The sequence below is a fragment of the Uloborus diversus genome, chromosome 9 (assembly GCF_026930045.1).
Source record: "Uloborus diversus isolate 005 chromosome 9, Udiv.v.3.1, whole genome shotgun sequence".
Taxonomy (NCBI): domain Eukaryota; kingdom Metazoa; phylum Arthropoda; class Arachnida; order Araneae; family Uloboridae; genus Uloborus; species Uloborus diversus.
Window position 1 is genome coordinate 25,710,927 of NC_072739.1, and position 19,983 is coordinate 25,730,909.

The 19,983-nt window shown below is 32.5% G+C and overlaps 1 protein-coding gene across 1 annotated transcript in view; it reads left to right on the top strand.

The window, feature by feature from the left end:
• Window positions 1-19,983, top strand: part of LOC129229817 (putative elongator complex protein 1) — a 128,172-nt gene that overhangs the window by 22,845 nt on the left and 85,344 nt on the right. Inside the window, exons 12-14 of the mRNA XM_054864192.1 lie at window positions 736-897; window positions 5,360-5,474; window positions 10,129-10,308. Coding sequence (XP_054720167.1) covers window positions 736-897; window positions 5,360-5,474; window positions 10,129-10,308 — 457 coding nt within the window. The remainder of the gene's footprint in view (window positions 1-735; window positions 898-5,359; window positions 5,475-10,128; window positions 10,309-19,983) is intronic.

Here is a 19,983-nt window from a genome sequence, read left to right on the forward strand (position 1 = left end):
TATGTGCTGCTTCAGTGATTATACAAAATGTATTACAAAAAATTTAAACTAAATACAGTGGCTCAACAGCGCATGAGGGTCAAGTCCTATTGTGCCCCTCTCCGTTTTCGTGATTGAATGCTCTAGGATGCACAGGCAGATGTTCAGGTTAGGTGATCAGCCGAATACGGAACTCCCAGTGTTTGGTTCACAAGCAGGCTTGGTACTCATTTTATCGACCCACTAATGGGATGACAGACTGAGTCAACCATGCCCAACCCGGGAATCACGAAAAATTTTACGAGTTAGAAATAGTAAAAACAGGGTTACAACTGTACATTAGCTTCATATGCATTAGTGCTCTCAAATCTTTGAAATCCAGATAGGATACGCAAGGGTGCCCCCCCCCTGAGGTCAAGGGTGCACCCCCTCAATATTGTAGAGACCCCCTCCCCAAAAGCAAGAGCCCCCCGAATGAGAAAAATATCCCTCAAAATAATCCCCCCTAAAAATTTCAATGGCGCAATCTAGGCCATTGACCCCCCCCCCCCCCAGGTGGGCACACCTGGGAAATGATCCTGCTAAGATACGAAATTATCTTGATCTGTCGATTCATATCATAAATGAGCTTCACGGTATTTTGTTAGCAGTGTTTTTTTTTTTAATTTATTTATTAATGGGTACTGCACTGATTTTAGCGAGTTTTCTTCACAGAAAATAAAAGTCCTATTAATGCTTGTTTGTTTTGTTTTCCAGACAATCTATTAATAACTCCATTTGGGAAAATGATGGTGCCACCTCCATTATGTGCATATTCTTATAACTTATCATCAGAAGTACAGGCAGTATTTTTTTCTCCCTACACTGCATCTTTTGGCTGTTATTTAAATAATTCCACAATTGCAATTTTTCACAGAGGTAAGTGTATCATTTTTATTATTGTTATTTTATATACAGGGGTGCCATCTTCCCCAAGAGCAATGGATGCACCCCACCCAAAATATCACAAAGATCCCCCAAGAATGAGAGCCTCCCAAACAAAGAAAGAAATACCCCAGAAAATATCCTCCCTAAGAATAACGCCCTCCCCCTCCCCTTGTTAGCACCAGGGTTGGCAAAAACTCGGGTTTTTCTGGGCTTTTCTGGGTTTTTGTGGTTTTAAGTTTTATTTCTCTATACAGGTACTGTTATATGGTATTTGTATTCATTACTGAAAAAATATATTCATCTAGTTAAATTTCTGAATCACATTTGATTAGTATCAATGTATTACTTATTAATATTATCAATAATTTTAATTATTACATACATTAACAATAATATTAATGATTTCAATTATTAAAATTAATTCTAAAGTTAAACTAATTTTTTATTACTGCAAACATTTTAGAATATGTTTTAGTAGCCATAATAAATAGTTTTTGTAGTTACAATAATAATTAAAACCATTTTTAAAGCAGTAATGCAAAATAAATTAGATCCAGAACCAGAACTTGCCTAATTAAAAAAATGTTTAGTTCTTGATCAAAGCACTAGATGGCATGACTGTTTCTAGTGGAAAGGTCAAGAACAAGACACTGGTCATCCAATCAGAGATTATTGCTGAGGCTGACCAATGAAAATAATCTTTAGCCATTTCTTGGTTGAATGTACACAGTAGCAGTAGCACATGGTTTTAAATCAAAAGTTAGGTTAGTATTCCCTTTTTTCCTCTTGTCTTAAATTTCATGCTTTGAGTTAAGTTATTCAAAATGTCAAATAATGATGGAGGTAGGAAAGTAGCTACTGAATGGTCTGAAGTTTTAAATTTAGAGAATGACACAAGAGTAATGTGCAAATATTGCAAAGAAAAGATATCCAGGAAAGTTGAAAGGGTGAGAAATCACTTGAAAAAGTGCATGGCCAGAGAAAGGCAGCAACATGGAGCACATAATGCAGATATTAGCTCTATTGATGATCAAAATGGATCTGCTCCTGATTCTTCTGATGCTGATTGTATTGTTTCTGCTGAATTTTTGAATCCCATTCAGAAAAAACCACGTATTCAAGGTTCAATGACCAACTTCGTACTGAAAACTTCAAAAGAAGAACAATGCATTATTGATAGAAAAGTTGCTGCATTTTTCTACTCTGCCAATGTTCCCTTTAGTGTGGTTGAAAGTCCCGAATTCATTGACATGGTAGCTGCATTAAGACCAGGGTACTCTTTGCCTAACCGTAAACAGTTAGGAGGGACTTTGCTTAATGAAGCATCAGAAAAAATCGAACAAAAGATGAAGGAAGAAATGGCTGGAGCTTCTATCACTGTTATACAAGATGGATGGTCAAGCATAAAAAATGATCCTATCATCGGTTCGAGCTTACATACAGGTAAGAATATCTATCTTTTAAATATTGTAGACGCGGGATCTAAAAAAAAAACTGCTGAATGTTGTGCAGAAATTGCTTTGAAGTCCATCGAAGAATGCAAGTCAAAATTTGGAAAAGATGTTTTTGCTGTGTGCACAGACAATGAATCAAAAATGGAAAAAATGAGAGATATTGTTAAGGAACACCATCCTAATGTACTCACGTTTGGTTGCTCTTCACATTTTTTAAACTTAGTGGCGAAAGAAATTTCACCTACAATCATTTTGAACCAAGTCATTGAGGTACAAAAATATTTCCGTAATCATCATCAACCGCATGGATGGCTCAAAGATTATGATTGTTTGATGCCTCAAATACCTAATACTACTCGCTGGAATTCACACAAAGAGTGCATTTCAAGCTTTTTGAAAAACTATCATAAATATGTGACAATTGCATCTGAGCACCAAAATGACTTTGAGAAACGAATTTCAAAAATATTGGATAATGTTGCAATTTACAAGGAGTGCTTAAATTTAGACAAGCAGCTCACGGCCATATCCTCAGCTCTTGATGAACTCCAAAAAGACTCGACTACACTGTCACGTTCTGTGGAAATTTGGAAAAATTTGATGGAGTCGGATGATTTAAAACCGCACAAAGAAGTTATAAAAAAATGGTACACACAGATAATTGGCCCTGAGCACTTTTTGGCCAATATAATGGATGCAAAGTATAGAGGGGAAAGACTTGATTCAGAGGAAGAGGAAGAAGCTGAAGCATGGGTAATGCAGTACCATGCAGAGTGGTTACCTGCAATAATTAAAGACACAGACTATTTTCCCAAATCACTTTTCTCAGAAAATATTGTGTCAAAGTTTTCAGCTGCAAAATGGTGGGAAATTCTGAAACATAAAGTACAAAAGAACAACAAGGTAGATTCTGATTTTTTACATTTTTTCCAATCCCTCCACTCTGTTCCATCTAGCTCTGCTTCCATTGAAAGGATCTTCTCTACATTTGGATTTGTATGGTCTAAGTTGCGGAACAGACTAAGCTCAGAACAATGTGAAAAATTAGTTAATATTTACAAATATTATCACAAAAATAAAAGTGAAATTGATTTTGATTGGTAAACTGTAACAATTAGTTACAATTATTTTAAATGTATTACTCTGTAAATTATTTGAAATATATTTTGCATTCAATATTTTTATTTTGTCATCATTTGACTTCTGAGTTTAATCAAAACTATCACCAAGCATTAATTTAGCATTTTTTTTCATTAACAAGAAGTTAATCAATGGTTCATTTTTAAAATTTGTTTTACAATTTGAAATTTGCTATCAAAAATTAAATAATTAAGTATTAGTAACAATAAGTAGTAGCATAAATAGAAAATTTTTCTGAATAATGATTTCAAAATTGAAAATTTAAGATTTTTTTTCTCCTGAATTTTTAAATGTGAAAGTTCTAATTGTATGTAATTATACAATTCTACATTCAAAGAATTATTAAGTAATACAAGTAATTAAAATTAGTTAATAACATTTGTGATTCCTTCAAAGTGGAAAAAAATGGTTATTGAGAAGGGTCAAGACTCTGCATTTGACAAAAAGCATTGGTTATTATATTGACAAGAAATTTTTAATAATGAAACTGATTCAATAAATAAATAAATATTCAGGAGATAAATTACTTCAAATACACCTGATTTCATATTTTCATTTACTAGTGATTTATAGATAATTTGGATAAAATATATAATTTTTGAAATGTATATGTTTTACTAACTCAGAAATTATCTTTAACAAAAACCCACTTTTCACAAAAACCCGGGTTCAAAATCTCCATTCCTGCTATTCTTATATGGCAACCAAATTCTGAGGAATCCATTTTTTTTTCTGTAGAGCTAGTGTTTGCATTGAAATACTAATTAACTGTTAGCTTCAATCTCTGAGATAGAGATATATAAAAGAATAAAGTAAGACAAAACAACGTTAGAAGAAGCACAAATTTGTAAATTACAGCAGACACGTGTTTCGGCGTTACAGGGAATGCCTTTTTCATGGCTTTTGTCGGATGTCTTTTCATCCATATGCTCATTATTTTTTGCATTGAAAAAGGCGTTCCCTGTAACGCCGAAACACGTGTCTGCTGTAATTTACAAATTTGTGCTTCTTCTAACGTTGTTTTGTCTTACTTTATTGTTCAGCACAAAGGTATTATATATAAAAGTCTGGGCCGGGGGGGGGGGGTGGAATGGTGGAATGAATTGACTGGATTGATGTTTTGAGTGTTTTAAACAAAACTGAATCTGTTTAATCTGCTCTGTTAATGACAGTAATGCGTTAGTCTAGGCAAAATTTTCTCTAATATGTCTTAGATGTTTTTAAAGACAGTGGGTAAACAAAGGATGAAATTGTATGTGTGTGTGTGTGTGTTTTTTTTTTTTTTTGCAGTCTGAGTTAGAATGAACATTGCTAAAAGTATTTTTTAATTCGTTTTTTCATAGGCCAAAAAAACTTAAAACTAAGAAAAACACAATGTTTGTTTTTGAATTTTCTGTTATTTATAAATCAGTTTTGATATCATCAAATTTTATCACTGCATATATCAATGCCTGAGAGCCATATTAAAACATCTAAGCCTAGAAAAAAACACTAAGATATCCTATTGTTGTTCTGAGGTGATGATATATTGATATGTTGCTATATATTTAAATTTTAAAATTTCAAAAAATTTGTTAAAATACACAAAATTTTTATGTGCTGCAAGAAACGCTTATTTACTTTTCATTAGTGGTGATTTGTTGGAGATGTATTTTGCCTTTAAAAAAAAGAGATTACCCAAACCAAGGTTATTACCACGAATTAACATGTAGTAAGATCTAAGATTCTTCAATACTTTTCATTTGAACTGTATAGAATTTTTAGTGTGCTTGATGTAATGGCCATCTCAATAAAATTATGCTGAATAAACATATTTGTTTCATTTATTTATTCTTTGTGACTAATAAATGCATTTTTAGATTCTGCAGCTGAGATTGAAAGTTTGCCAGAAGGGTGCAAATTGAAGTTGGTAGCTGCTGGTGGCAATGGTTTTTTGTCCAAAGTGAAACCTTATTCAGTTTGTAGATTTTATAGGTATGCTTTTTAAGATAGACAAATGTAGCATATGTGCTGTTTTGAAATTGTAATAACATATGAGAAGTGACTAAAAAATTATTGTTATTATTATTTTGTTAAAACTGCTTCATTCATTGAATTATCATTGATATAATAGAAAGTACTGATTTAGTAGTTGCCTCATTTTAGCATTTTCTTTTTTCTGTGTAAAAAGTTTTTTTTTTACAAAGCTTTGAGTAATTTGAAATTAGTCACTTTCTCTAAAGCTTAATCAGTTTGAGTTCAGGAGCAGCCATAGACTAATAATAAGAGTAGACCGAGCTATGGCAACCCTTTTGCTGCTCATAAACCAAACCATGTGACTGGTGGATATCCTAGCAACAGCGGGCGTTAATCGTAGCAGACGATCAACGCCAGCGCGAAATAAAATAAATAGAATTGATGGAACACGGAAGAATGATCTTTTATGGAGTCCGATTTGTAAATTTGTTATTCTAAGTTGTAAATATTTTGTTAATATAGTGAGTTTTTCGTTTAGATAGTATTGTGCATTTTCTTTAGTCAATTTCAATAACTCTCTAAGCAATAAAAGATGCAAGCGACCAAGAAGAATCAGCAAACGGTAAGATTTTTACCTACAGTTTCAATTTAAGATACCGATTAGTACATTTTTGCGTTAACCCAAAACGTTTACGCCATTTCGTTCACGCCAACGCTGACAGCTCTAAATGAAATAAAAGTTACCGAAAACTGATCAAAACTATTACTAATGTCAAAATAATGCATAACTAAAAGAAAAACAGTTCAATCTCTGCACCTGGAAGTTTTTTTTAATGAAAACACATTGTCTTAAAATACATGCCGAGTGCCAAACTGTAGATAATGCTGCCATCTAGCAACCATGCTGCCAAAGTCTTCGCCAAGCCCTTCCACTAGTCACATGATACATCTATGAACCAATTTTCTTCATCAGCAAGAATGAGAAAGCTCGGTCTACTCTTATTATTAGTCTATGGGAGCAGCTTATCTTAGACTCTGTTAGATCACAAAATAAGTTTTCATAATACTTATAGAGATATCCTTCTTCAACGTATTATAAAAGTGATATCGTTAAATTGCACTAAAAAGTTTTATGCTTATTCGATTGATGACTAAGTACTAAAAATGTGAAATAATGTTTCAAAATGGTATTGAAACTTTTTGACATTTATTAATAAATATTTTTCTTTAAATATCATACATCAAATAGAAATGCTGCTTTACAGGTTACATGTCAAAAGTGTAATAAAAAAAAAACTCATTCATGAAATTGTGATTCGATTGTAATGGTTTTAAAATCTATCCTCAAACAATGCTTGTATATTTTTGATTTGGATCACTTAAAATGTCAGTTGTATTTTAGAATGTACCAGGTTGAGTCAAAAGTTTCTTCGTATTTTCCCTGTCCTGGATTGGCAGCCCTGAATGTAACATATGCAAATGACAGTTCCTGCGCAGCTGATCTAAAATGGTAGATCGGAGTTTGACCTTGATAATCCTTATCAGTTGCTGTGATTTCTCGTATCTGTGTAGACATTGCAATCTCTTAAATACCGGATGATAAGCTAGCAATTCGTGTTATTTTGCGTTTCCTCTGGAAAAAAAAGGTCTTAACTCAGCAGGAAAAGAAATTAATGATGTTGAGGGTCCAGGTTCTGTGAATGAGTGCACTGCTCAAAATTGTTTTAAACGTTTCAAGGAAGGTGATATGACCCTTGATGAGGGGACGGTCATCTGTTGTCGTTAACGAAGTTTTACTGGAAGCTATCCTACACTAGCCCGGTTATAGTACCCGGGCATTATCAACAGAACTTGGTCTTTCCCAAAGTACCATCAATCGACACCTCCACCAACTGGGGCTCGTTGTGCGTTTCTTTTGTAGGTGAAAATACGAAAAAAACTTGACTCAACTTAGTAGGTCTGAAAGTAAATCAAAGTTAAGTGCTGGGACTGTGATTTCAATTGACATAATGCTTATTTAACAGGAGACACTGACAAGACACACATGACACACAAACACAATGCTACGGAGTATGGTCTCAGAGTGAATGATTATGTCCAGGGTTCATATGGGTCATTGAAATCTGGAAAGTCATGGAAAAAAATAAACAAATTTCGGACCTGGAAAAGTCATGGAAAATTATTATTTTCATTTAAAGTTATGTAAATTTATTTTAAAGTCATGAAAAATGTCTGGGACAGTAAAAAAGTAACAATAGTTAAGAGAGTGCTAGACATATTGAGTGATTTAGTAATATTGCATGTAAATTGAACGATCTCAAAAACAAATCCGAGTTTTGGAATCCAATTTCATCCGCTTCTCTAACAGCCGCTTGCCTTTTTTTGTAATTTTACTACTGGGGCATCACTAATTTTGAATTTACCATTATTTTTTGCACTTCTTATATTTTATATTCTGTAGTAGTGGACATGTACGTTCTCGAGTTTTGCCACGCCCCCTCAAAAGTGTAATTCAAATGCATCCGAGTTTGTTTCAACTGCTTGTAAAAAATTCATTGTTAAATTTATCAGGGTTTATCTCAATATGTTGAAGGCTTTAGAAGATGGAGACTTTAGCGAGGCAATAGAAATAGGGGGATTCTAATGCTCTAAAACAGTTGGGCTTACATACAGCTTGCAAAACTGATCCTTGTGGCCAGCTGAAATATCTGATTTAGAAAAATGAATTTACTGAAAAACGTGGCTTTACTTTAATGAACGAATGTACGGTCAAGTTACATTGGTGATTAGAATGCACTATTGAGACCAAAGGGCAATGTTTTTATGAAGTTAATTTATTATTGGAAATTTAGAAATGACTCATTCAACTTTTGTCCCATTCATTACTATTCTGCCCTATTTATTAAATATTTGTTAGGCATTTAAACATTAGTGTATTGCATTCACTATATTTTCACTTAACTTGAATTGGTATGATAAAGACAAGAATAATTTATTATTTCTGCAGTGTGCACTGATATTTTTTCAGTCTCAAGTAAGAGTCCTCCAATGAGGTAGTGGCATTCACGTAAAAGTTTTTCGAAAGCCCATTTCCGAAAATGGGCAAATTTGAAATTAAATAGTACTATTCTCTTCGTGTAACAAGGTCATGAAAACTTTTATGAAATCACGAAAAATTTTTGAAAAAGTCATGGAAATTTTTTATCCAAATTGAGTATGAACCCTGAATGTCACACACTTGGCAGATTAGGTAGCCAATTATGGTTTTACAAAAAGTCCACATTACTCTAGAAGGATAAAGAGCAGTAATGTTTGGAAGAAAGATTTTTCAAACTTCTCAATGAAACTATATATATTACTTATTGATATTTGTTTCAACCATCTATTTTATGACTCATATAATTCTATTGACTCTGTTTTTAAATCTATTTTTATAACCAGTCTCTGATAATTTGTTTCGATCAAGGGAGTGGCGATGAGGACGATCAGCCTTCCCTTGAGGGACCTTGCACCGGCAATGTTTCGGAATGGAAGCCCTAAAAATGCAAGTGTAGGCCATCTTTGACGATGACAGGGGAAGGGACGAAGTATAGGATCTTTCCTCCGACATTTTTTATAAATTGAAGTTCTGAAAAACGAAATTTTTGACGACTTTTGCTGATGCTTTAGGGAATGTTCGACATTAGAATAATTATGAAGTTGAAGCTCTAAAATAATTTTTTAATACTTCTGGTAATCGAAAAGGAAAAATAGTACTTTCAGGATCAGATACGTAGTAAGAGATAAACAAAAAAATCAATTTCTCCCTCCTTGAAATATTTCTGGATCTGCTCGTGGTTTCAATTAAAGGGCAAGATACGTTGCTTTTTTGTGAAGTCGCATATGATATTATACCATGTCTTTAACTATCTGTGGTAATCAAGGGTACCTCGCATAATCAAAAACTTAGATAACAAGGACTACGTTCAAATAGAAAGGGAAACCTGGGTAAATTGGGTAAAAAATAAAAATGTTGTCAAAGATGTGAAAAAAGGCATTTACTGTACAGGAAGTACAAATGATGTAAATTCATACAATTATGGAATTGTATGCAGTGGCGTAAGAAAAATGGTGGTTCCCGGCTCCGCACCCCTTCATTGAAGCTGAAAATGAAACCCCCATGATGAAAATAAAAATTATTATCTTCTCATTTAAAAGATTTTTTCATCATCTAATCAATTTCAAGCATGCGTGGCTGTATGTGTAAAATTAACTATAAAATTAAAACTGCTTTTATTTACTTTTCAAGTATTATTTCTTTTTCTTCTTTTTTTTAAAAAATAGTCTAGACACCCCTACTGAGAAATCTGTTATTATGCCACTGATTATACAATGTACAGATATGCATACTTAGAGTAGGTGTTCAAATTAAAACATTTTTTAGAAGAAGACCACAACAATTTTTTTACTTACCATTTTGTTTTTTCAAGAACTAATGTACCTCATTTAATCTGGAATTAAGTTAGTCAAAGCTTGCATCACTGCAGCTCTACTCTATTGTCCCATCAAAGGTGGCATTAAAAGTAAAAGCATTATTTTATAAATAGTAAAATATATATACTAATATCTTAAATTAATTTTTATAACTAATCTTCAGTTTGTATAAGGTCAATAAATTTTTCTTTCCTTACAGAATATGCTTGGAAAAATCTGACATTCATTGTCCTGTCTTATGCCACTGGACTTGGATCAAGAATAATAAACTGCTCTCTGTTTTTTCTGATAAGCAAAAAGGTCAAAGCAACAAAAGCAAAATTTATGAATTTGACCTATGTGAACAAAGTATAATTCCTGGACAGACAATAATTGGCAGGTATGTTTCAAACACAAGTTTATAAATTTTATTTAGAATTGCAGAAATGTCGATAGAAAATAATGCTTGAAGGTATGCATGTTGTTAAACAATCACTGAGATGGTGATGTTTTAGGGACAGTTTCAAAGATTTTCACAAAATATATTTTCAATATTAGGCTTATCTAACTACAGTCGAGTCCTGACTTACGCGAGGGATGCGTTCCAAGACCTTCGCGTAAGTTGAAATTTCGCGTTGTGGAAAAGGGTATGTGTAAAAACTTTTATAAACATACCCATACGATTAAAGACACTTGTAAACACCACCTCAAACTGTTAAAAACCATTTTTTAACTATACATTACTGTTTCTTAAACCAAAAAAAAAAAAAAAATTGAATTTTTATTTATTGTATTTTTAAAAAAAAAACGTTTTATTTAACATAAAAAACTGCTACGATGCAAAAATCAATGATCAATGGGAAAGGAAGACGTAAAATAAACCACTACGGTACGTACATTATGTAGTAAGAAAAACAAATGCACTATAGTTGTTGAAACTTTCTCTTTTTTTCTTCTATCTCCACAAACTTTAAATGAAACAGCGCTCTTAGGTGTCATTATATTTCATCATCTTTCCCACATAGAATTTAAAAAGAAAAGAAATGGAAAATGAGGAGTAGTTATTTGTATAAGCGATGTTCAGACTAGTACGGTGTGTGAGCTTCCGCCCTCAGCAATGCCAAAGGGATGAAGGTCCATTCATGAAAAAACCGCTATTCCCTTCAAAAAAATTTCATGTTGCGTGTGAAGAATTCACGTTAGGAATGAAATTCTTTACCGGGGAAAAAAATCACGTTATAGCCATTTCGCGTAAGTCGGATCGCGTTGCAGCGGCAGTCGACTGTACAATTTTAAATGTTATTCTAAGCCTTTTGTAATTGTAGTGCTTTCTCTTCTCTGTATTAATTTCTTTGTGATCAATTAATTTTATTAGCAAATTTTTAAAACATCTCTAAAGTGAAATTTTTTTATCATAAGCAATTGCTGAACTTTTAATTTGCTATTTTCTTTGTTTAAATCACATTAAAAAATAATTCTTTAAGATGTTTGCTTGTTCATTACAGTTCATTACTTTTCTTTCCCCATTTTTGATAATCAAATTGCGTTGATCAAATCCTCTGGTACATTAAATATTTAATGTTATTCAGAGTTTAAAATAATTTTGGGGGGTTGTTAATTCTGTAATTCATTTTCTTCCGTCTCTTTTAGCCTCTTTGAGTTTTTTTAACTAATTTTTTAAAAATAGCTGATGCTTTTTACATTTTATCCAATTTACCCTTTTTTGAGACCTTTTTGGCAGTTTCCAGCAATCATCCCTCTCTTTTTGTCTTTCTGGCACATTGAAGGTCCCACCATCGGTTATTATAATTAGGTTGATAGTGAATGGTTTTGGTCGATGCAGATATGACATTTTTAATATTATTATTGAGATAGTTTAAAGCGAAGTCCAGATTCGAATTAAAACCAGGATCCTTAAAGTGATTACTCTCGATTCTGGAGCCCTGCTCATCAAACTTTGAAAATAGGTTTCGTGATACAGAATCCCATTCCACATAACTTATTTTTATGTTAGAAGATTTTTTAAGCTCTAAATTACCTTTAATTAAAGTTTGGTAATGATCACTAGCACCCTTTTCTTCAATTTTTGACCATAAGAATTTTGTAGCAATGGAATCATAAACAATTGCTAAATCCAACTTTCCATCATCCAAACCGTGGTTGACTCTGGTTGGAATTGCATCACTAATTAGTATCAAGTTTAAACTACAGATCTAATTAGATAATTTGGTCCCACTTGAACTAGTAAGTCTGTCTCTAAAAGTCCTATATCTAGCATTAAAGTCCCCAGTGAGAGAAAGGTTCAATACATTTGACATGTTTAATACCTCGATCATTTCAAAACCAAAAATGCCATGTGGTCTACAGCAATTAATAATATCTAAGTGCAGATTATCAATATGACAGGGTTCGTACGCTCCGGGAATTCCGGGAAAACCGGGAATTGTCAGGGAAAATGACACTGTCAAAAATGTCAGGGAAAAGTCAGGGAGTTTTCAAATTTTGTCCTCCAAAAATTTTTTTCCATTTTTTTTCTCAAGGAATTAAGTACCATGAGATCTAGTCTTCGTTTTTATTGTGATTTCACGAAAAAAATTGTAAATTTTTATCTAAACCGACGCTGGCACTTAAAAACTGCGATCGAGAAATGAACGTTTTTTTTTTCACAACGAAAAATGCGCCAAAAGAGCGAAGTTTTTCTTGCATGGAGTCAGTGAGGGGAACGCATTTCTTTCTACTGTCTTAAGTTTTAGATGGGTTGCCACAACATTCTATTCGGTTCAGGGTTCGTACGCTCCGGGAAAACTTGGAATTATCATGGAAAATGACATAGTCAAAAATGTCAGGGAATTTTCCAAATGTGTCCTAAAAATTTTTCTTTTCCCAATTTTTTCCCAGGGAATTTGGTTTTATGAGATCTAATCTTCATTTTTATCGATGTATTTTAAAAAAATTGTAACAATTTTAAAGCAATGAAAAAAGTGGCGACCCAAAAAATCTTCAGCAGCCGCCATTTTTGGCTCTCAGTAGTTCCCAAGGGGAAAAAAATCAGGTGAACAGCAATTATGCACAAACTCAAAAGGAGAGAAGACAATTTACTGCTTCGGAAGCACAACCTGTAGATGGGAAGGTCGATCGGGGAAAATAGTTTTTTTTTTTGATCGGAAAATCATTTCATCTACGTGTGAAACGTAGTCGCCATCTTTGGTCATTCACAAGATGGATGTAGATACAATCCTAAAATGCCTAAGTTTCTAAAAACAAAGCAGAATTGGATGTTTTCTTTAATTGAAAACTGATGAAAATAACAAAAAATGGTCTACAAATTGTTTTTCTATTGTTATTTAAAATAATTTTCTTGAGAAATGAAAAATTTTGTTCTTAAAACTTAATCTTATCCTCACTGCCTCGGACGCAAATGTGATAAAAACTTTTCAATGAATTGTAGTTTCATGAAGATTAATTATTTTTTAATCGTCTTCATGCGACAAATTAAAAAAGTTATTTCTTATTTTTGGGCATACCCGCCATATTTGGTCATTCCCAAGATGGAAGTACACAAGACTTTTTAAATGCCTAAGTTCCCGAAAACGGCATTGGATGTTAATTGCAATGCAAACTATTGAAAACAACACAAATTGTGCCTTTTTTTCCGGATAATTTGTAATTATTTTCTGGAAAAATGCCAAATTTAATCTTTATAACATTTTTTTGTTTTAATTGATTTAGACTCTTATGTGCTAAATACTGACTATTTTGCTTTTATTGTATCCTTTTAAGGATTATTAATTATTTATTACTACTTTTATACTACAAATCCAAAAATCTACTTATTTTAAATTTTTCACTTTGTCGCCATATTTGATCGTTTGCACAATGGAAGTAGACTTAAACTTCCAGAAACAGAATTGGATGTTTATATCAATGAGTAACATTGAAAATAACATTAAAATGTGCAAAAAGTTGTGAATTTTTGAAAATTAACTAATACTTTCTGGAAAAGAAAATTTGAAATTTTAATGTAAGCGTCCTTTAATATGTGAAAAAAAAAAAAAGATTATTGGCATTGGACTATGATCGGCGGATGTTGATTTTTGTTACTATGCATTACATGGTATGCCAATTGATGCAACAAGTTAACTATATTTATACTAAAATTTAGCTTTGCATTTTGCTCAATATGTTTTGTGTAACCTACTTATAAGAAAATAAAAAGTATTGTAAACCAAAAGCGGATGCTAAAAGGTTGCTGCAGGACTACGGCAAAACGCTATAATATTACGCGTGACATCAAAAAAAAAAAACGCTAAAATAAGTTGAAAGTACTCTGTTTTCAACAAATAGTAAACAAATTAAAACAATTTTGAACAAAATGTTTAAAAAAAACTTAAAATTTTGACAGAGAAAACAAAGGAAAAAAAATCCAAGTTTTTTTTTTTTTTTTAATCTAAGGGGAGAAGTTTCAGTTCTTCTGCATTGCTACTTTAAACAATTTTAATTATTTTGAAAATATTACTATTTAAACTTAAATTTTTAATGAAGCGAGTAACCTGGAATTTTCTAAAAAACAACCTGGAAAACCTGGAAAAGTCAGGGAACTTTTTTTAACCAAAAGTGTATGAACCCTGTATGAATATGGGTAATTAAAGATTCAAAGCCAGGAAGATCACTATGTATTACTCTAGGAGGGAATGTTCTCCTTAATGTAGGAGCAAATACACCGTCCTTTGTGAGGAAATGGACATTTTTTTTAATATCTCACATATCCTTTTAAAGAAAGAAGTTTTGAAACTGAGACCCAAGTTTCTTGTTAACAAATAATAACGGGTGATATCCATGAAGTTAAAAATTTGAGAAAGTGTAAATTAGCAAAAATACCCATAAGTTCTGTTCAAGAATGAAATTAGACATAATGAAAAAAAAAAAAAAAAAGAAAACTCTCTTAAGTGTCAGTAATATATTTTAAAGAGTCGTGAGATCCTGCTGAGATAGCAATAATTAGCAGGACTATTACTTTCATTGAAAAATTAATGTCAGCAGGATTCTTCAATTGAAAAATTTCAATATTCAGTTTTTCGATTCCTAGATTGTCGAAAGTACAGCAGTCACAGTGTTGTGAACAAGATTGGGCTCTATTTATAATCTAAGTCTTTAGATTCTCAATTTCGGCTTTCAAGTTTTGAATTTGCTTATCTTTAATCGAAAGTTTAACTTTAAGGTCATTTATATTATTAATTATGCTATTGTCATTATCAGCTGCTTCTTTTGGGGAAAGGGTAGTTTGCTTAACACTGGCCCATGATTTATTTTCTTCAAGCAGTGTTTTTTGTGTGTGCTGATTTCTTTTGCACTTGAATTGATTATTTCAGAAAGGGCATAAGTCCTACAGAAATCCATTGGTCTTATTCCCTTTCTGAAGTGATCGATTCACTTATAATTTGTAAATTAAATAATCCTTATCAGTTGAGAGATGACTTTCACCTCATCTAATACACTTGGGCGTATTTTGTTGCAAATCTCATACACTCCGTCTCATACTTTACATTTTGTTTTGCTTTTGCAATTATTTTTTTGGCGAGCAATACTTAACCAGTTCTAACAGATTTTCGGTTTTTCAATGTATGAGTGAGTTTTGAAAATGAGTCTTCCAATTTTTACAATTTTCTTTTTGGTTTTCTAACTCTTTTGATCAGAAAAAACGGGATGGGATCTTCTGTTCCCTTTTTATTATACCTAATGATTTGTGAGACACGCATTTACTTGTTCTTCAATGCCTTGGCTATGTATTCTAAAGAAATATCTGTGTCAATATTTTTAACCACACATTTCCTAGTAATTGTTTTATCAATTAATCTTATACTAACATCAGTATTAACTAAGGTTTTTATTTTAGCGACTTTGCTGATTGTTGCAATGCTTGAAGTCGTGATAATTAAGTTATTTTTGCTAGTTAATTTGAATTCATCTTCTTCAACATTTCTTTGATCTAATTCTTCGTTTAACTCTTTAGTTTTATGTGAAAGAATTTCGTCAACAATACCTGAAATAATTATCTTGATTTTATCGCAACCCATTTTCAATGCAAACTTGGCTTTTTCAATAATATTTACACTGGATTCATACATTTTCTCATCTTTGAGATGCTTCGTATTCTTTTTAACAATGTCCGTCACATTTGCTTTCCTTTTCTTAATACCCATCACAGAAAAGAATGAAAAAAATAGGTATTCTAATTCTCAAGAAACGCTCACGGCATGCTGCCATGCTGCTCGGTCTTCAGCCAATCCTTACAGTGATATTTGTGATATATATTAATAAATTTAACTGAAGCTGACAGATAAAACGTGCCAGTAAGCTAATTTTAAAAATTATATTTGCAGTCAACCCTCATATATTACAATTAATCAGTTCCACATTACTGCATAAGTGAATTTCTGCGAAGCGAAGTAGGATTCTTTGTTAATGAATTGAATATTTTCCTGGTTAGAGTGTCAAAAATTTATTTACTTCCTTTTAAATTTGTTTTAAAAAGCATAATTAGAACCCTCTAGAAATGAGATAATGCTTTGTAGCATACTTGCCAACCTTCAGAGGAAAAAAGAAAAAGGGAAAAAATACAAAACAGGAGCTTTGAATCAGGAAGAGGGGGGAAAAAGAATTAAAAATTTTGAGTACCTATTATTCATGCTTTAGATACTGTTATTTTTAATAACCACGCGCAAGTTCGATCCATATATTTAATGAAAGCAATGATTATATACAGTGTGATGAATATATTTGAATATGAAAAACATTATGAGCTAAAATATATAATACATAATCGCCTACCTTTGGTAGTGCGTAGAACGAAACGTTGTATATATAATGGCTGACTGGAGAGTACTGCGCAGTTCGCTTCGCTATTGTTACAATTAAAAAAATGATATAAGTGCGTTTATTAAAGACGCTTAAGGCGACATCTGATCATCTGAAAAATAGTTAAAGGAATTAAAGTTCTTCATTAAGTTTCTGTAAGCAAAATGTTCTATCAGATACAAATCATCATTTTTTTAATCCTAGAAAGTGTATCCGATTTGGCTTTTTTCAAAAATTTATCGCCAAAAGATTGCTCAAAGCAGTTTCCTGAAAAATTCCATTTTACCAAAAGTAAGTTCTCCACACTATCATTAGACAACATTGAACAAAATTGAGTTCTATTCTTTTTAACTATTCTGAAAATTCTTGTGGACTCTTCGTTACTGTGAGGAATAGACAAAATATTTAGAATTTCATCAGCAAGTTCTTTAAATTAATATTCGCCTTACGGAGTCCTTATTTCACCTATTCAAGCCCACTTAGTGTCCGGGCCTTTCTTCTGCTTTAATCTCCTCCGGGAGTTCTTCAATTTGAAGATTTGTGATAGCAGTCTAAAGAGAAGTCTAAACTTTCGAGCTGCTATTTTCATGTTTGAAAAATGTTGGGAATTTATCTAGAAAATATTTAATACTAGAAAAATAAGGGTTTTCAATATTCTCAACATTACATATTTCAGCATGAATTAACATCTCATCCTTAAGCAAAAATTTGTGCATCATTTAATGACATACTTTTATGTAAAATTGTCTAACAGAACTAAAAATAAATTCTTGTTCTTCACAAACCGACTTTTGAACAATATTATCAGTACTCTCACCAATATGTAAATTAGCATCTTTATGTTGATTACTAGGAGTGTGATATTCCATCATTAAAGTATCAGTGTTTTGTTTAATAATACTTATATTAACAAATTTGGATAAAATCTGCCTAAATAGTTAAATGAGCAGAACTCTTTCATTTGTAAATTTGAGGAGCTTCTGATTGAAATAATAAATTAAACTTATCAAAAATGGGATTAAGATGCATTAAAACATTGCACCTTCAAAAAATGTCCCTAATTTTTCAGTTTTCTACAGTGCCACATTCAACAGATGCTGCTTCTGCTCAAACTGTTTCAAAGAAAAGGCAATGTTTATTTTAAACGTTCCAGTCAATCATTGCTGACACCAAAATCTTCTATGTTCAACTCCTCAACAATTTCCGTAGCTTTTCCTTAGGTAATCACTGCAAGAACTGGCATATTTTGTGATTTGGCATGGGGGGGGAGGTTCGGCAGCGAACTAAAACCTCTTCGTTCTCGTCAAACTTTGATTTTCTCATCCTTTTTCTTCTTTCTTAGACTTCAGATCCTTTAATGGTTTGTTTCGATGAAAGAATATTGTTTCATGTCGTTCTGGGTACATGGTTTTCTTTGACAAAAGCTGTTTTCGAAACATTTGATTTTTAGAAAATCGCTATCAAATCATCTTTTTTTCTTTAAAAAATAAAGAGAAGTTTCAGTTTCCCTTACACATTAAATGCTTAATCGAACCGTGAAGCTGCAGAGAAAGAAAATAACTTTTATTGCGGGGCTTACTTGTAACAAAATGAAGTTACACCTGGTTTAGAAAACCTAATTTCCTTCTAAACATATTCATATACAATTCTAATTTATAACTACTGTATTTTCAGGCATATAAGCTGCACGTGCCAAAATTGGGGGGGGGGGGAGTTACATCAGATAAGCCGCATTGGAGTATAAGCCGTATTTTAGTTTTGCTATATAATCAACCTGTGAGCATTCAGGTACTATATAACCTTATATAATTATTCATACTGTTTCAAAAGATGTATGTGTGTATATATATATACACAGTTTAATAAGACTTACCTTTTTTGTTTTGTTTATCTATTTTTTGTAAAATACCTACAAGTTATAAGTTTTAAATTTGTATCACATTTGGCTTAATAATAACACAATTTTTTAGGAACAAAATGGTGATTCAGTTTACTTACAAATATTCAATAATTAAAATGGGGAAAGAAATTATTCATTGAAACCTTCAAAATCAGAGTCTCCATCATCGGAGCAAAACAAATTTAAATGTTATTCATCCAAATTTTCACTGTTGTCAGAGTCAATATCCTATGCATCGGAAAAATTCGCAGCACTTTGTGAGTTCACTTCAATTATTTCGACTTCTTTAAAGCCAGCAAGTATCATTGATATTTTCACCGAGTTCCAAGATGATAACACCCAATATGCTACATCTTCGTACGTAGCCCTCTTCATGGGGCCGGTTTCTGTGAAAGAGTGCAATCCATTGCGCATCAATTCCTCCCATTTGGACCGCATTAGACTTTTGAACGACTTGTTAACGGTAATGTTTAATGGCGGGAGGAGTTTTGTCAAGCCTCCAGGAATGACTGTCAGGCCGGTCTATATTTTTTTACACCTGGATTTAACTGAGTTTAAGAGATGGGACTTCATCGAGTCCAACAGCAACAAACTCTGTGGCTGAAAAAAAGAGCCATTCCTCCGACGAAAGACCTCCTCCAGCCATTCCAGCATGATGGTTTCGCACATCTATCCCTTTGGATTCGCTTTAATTACAATATCCTTGGGGAAATTTCCTTTCGGAATCGTTTTCCGCTTAAATATGAGAACTTCAACTTCTTGCTATTTGCAGCACACAACAGCATACAAGTGAAGGAACTTTTTTCGTGTCCTGTCGTGATGATGGGTGTGCTATTAGCAAAGACTTTGATGACGTTTATAAGCTGTGAGCCAACCAACCGGAACTAAACTGTAACTGTAAAGTTATGAATGTTCTAGGATTTGTTGTTATGTGGTGTGTTTGTAAATTGTCTAATAAATGTTAAGAGCTATCTATAGCAGTACTTCCTCACATCTAACATGGACGCGAATAATAAGTAACCGTTTAAGCATTCCCGAACATTTTCTGTTGTGAAAAAAATCATCGAACAAATCCGAAAACGGAAGTATTGCTATTGCGACTATTCAAATAGCTGTACCAGAATATTTTAAAGGGCTTGGGGTAATGAAAGAATGCCATGTTATTCAACTGAAGCCAGGTTCAACTCCCTAGCCATTACTTCTCCTAGACATATCCCAATTCCTCTTTTAAAGAAAACTGAAGCTGAATTGAAGAGTATGGTAGAGCAAGAAGTCATTATTCTAGTTACAAAACCAGCTGAGTGGTGTTCTCCAGTGGTG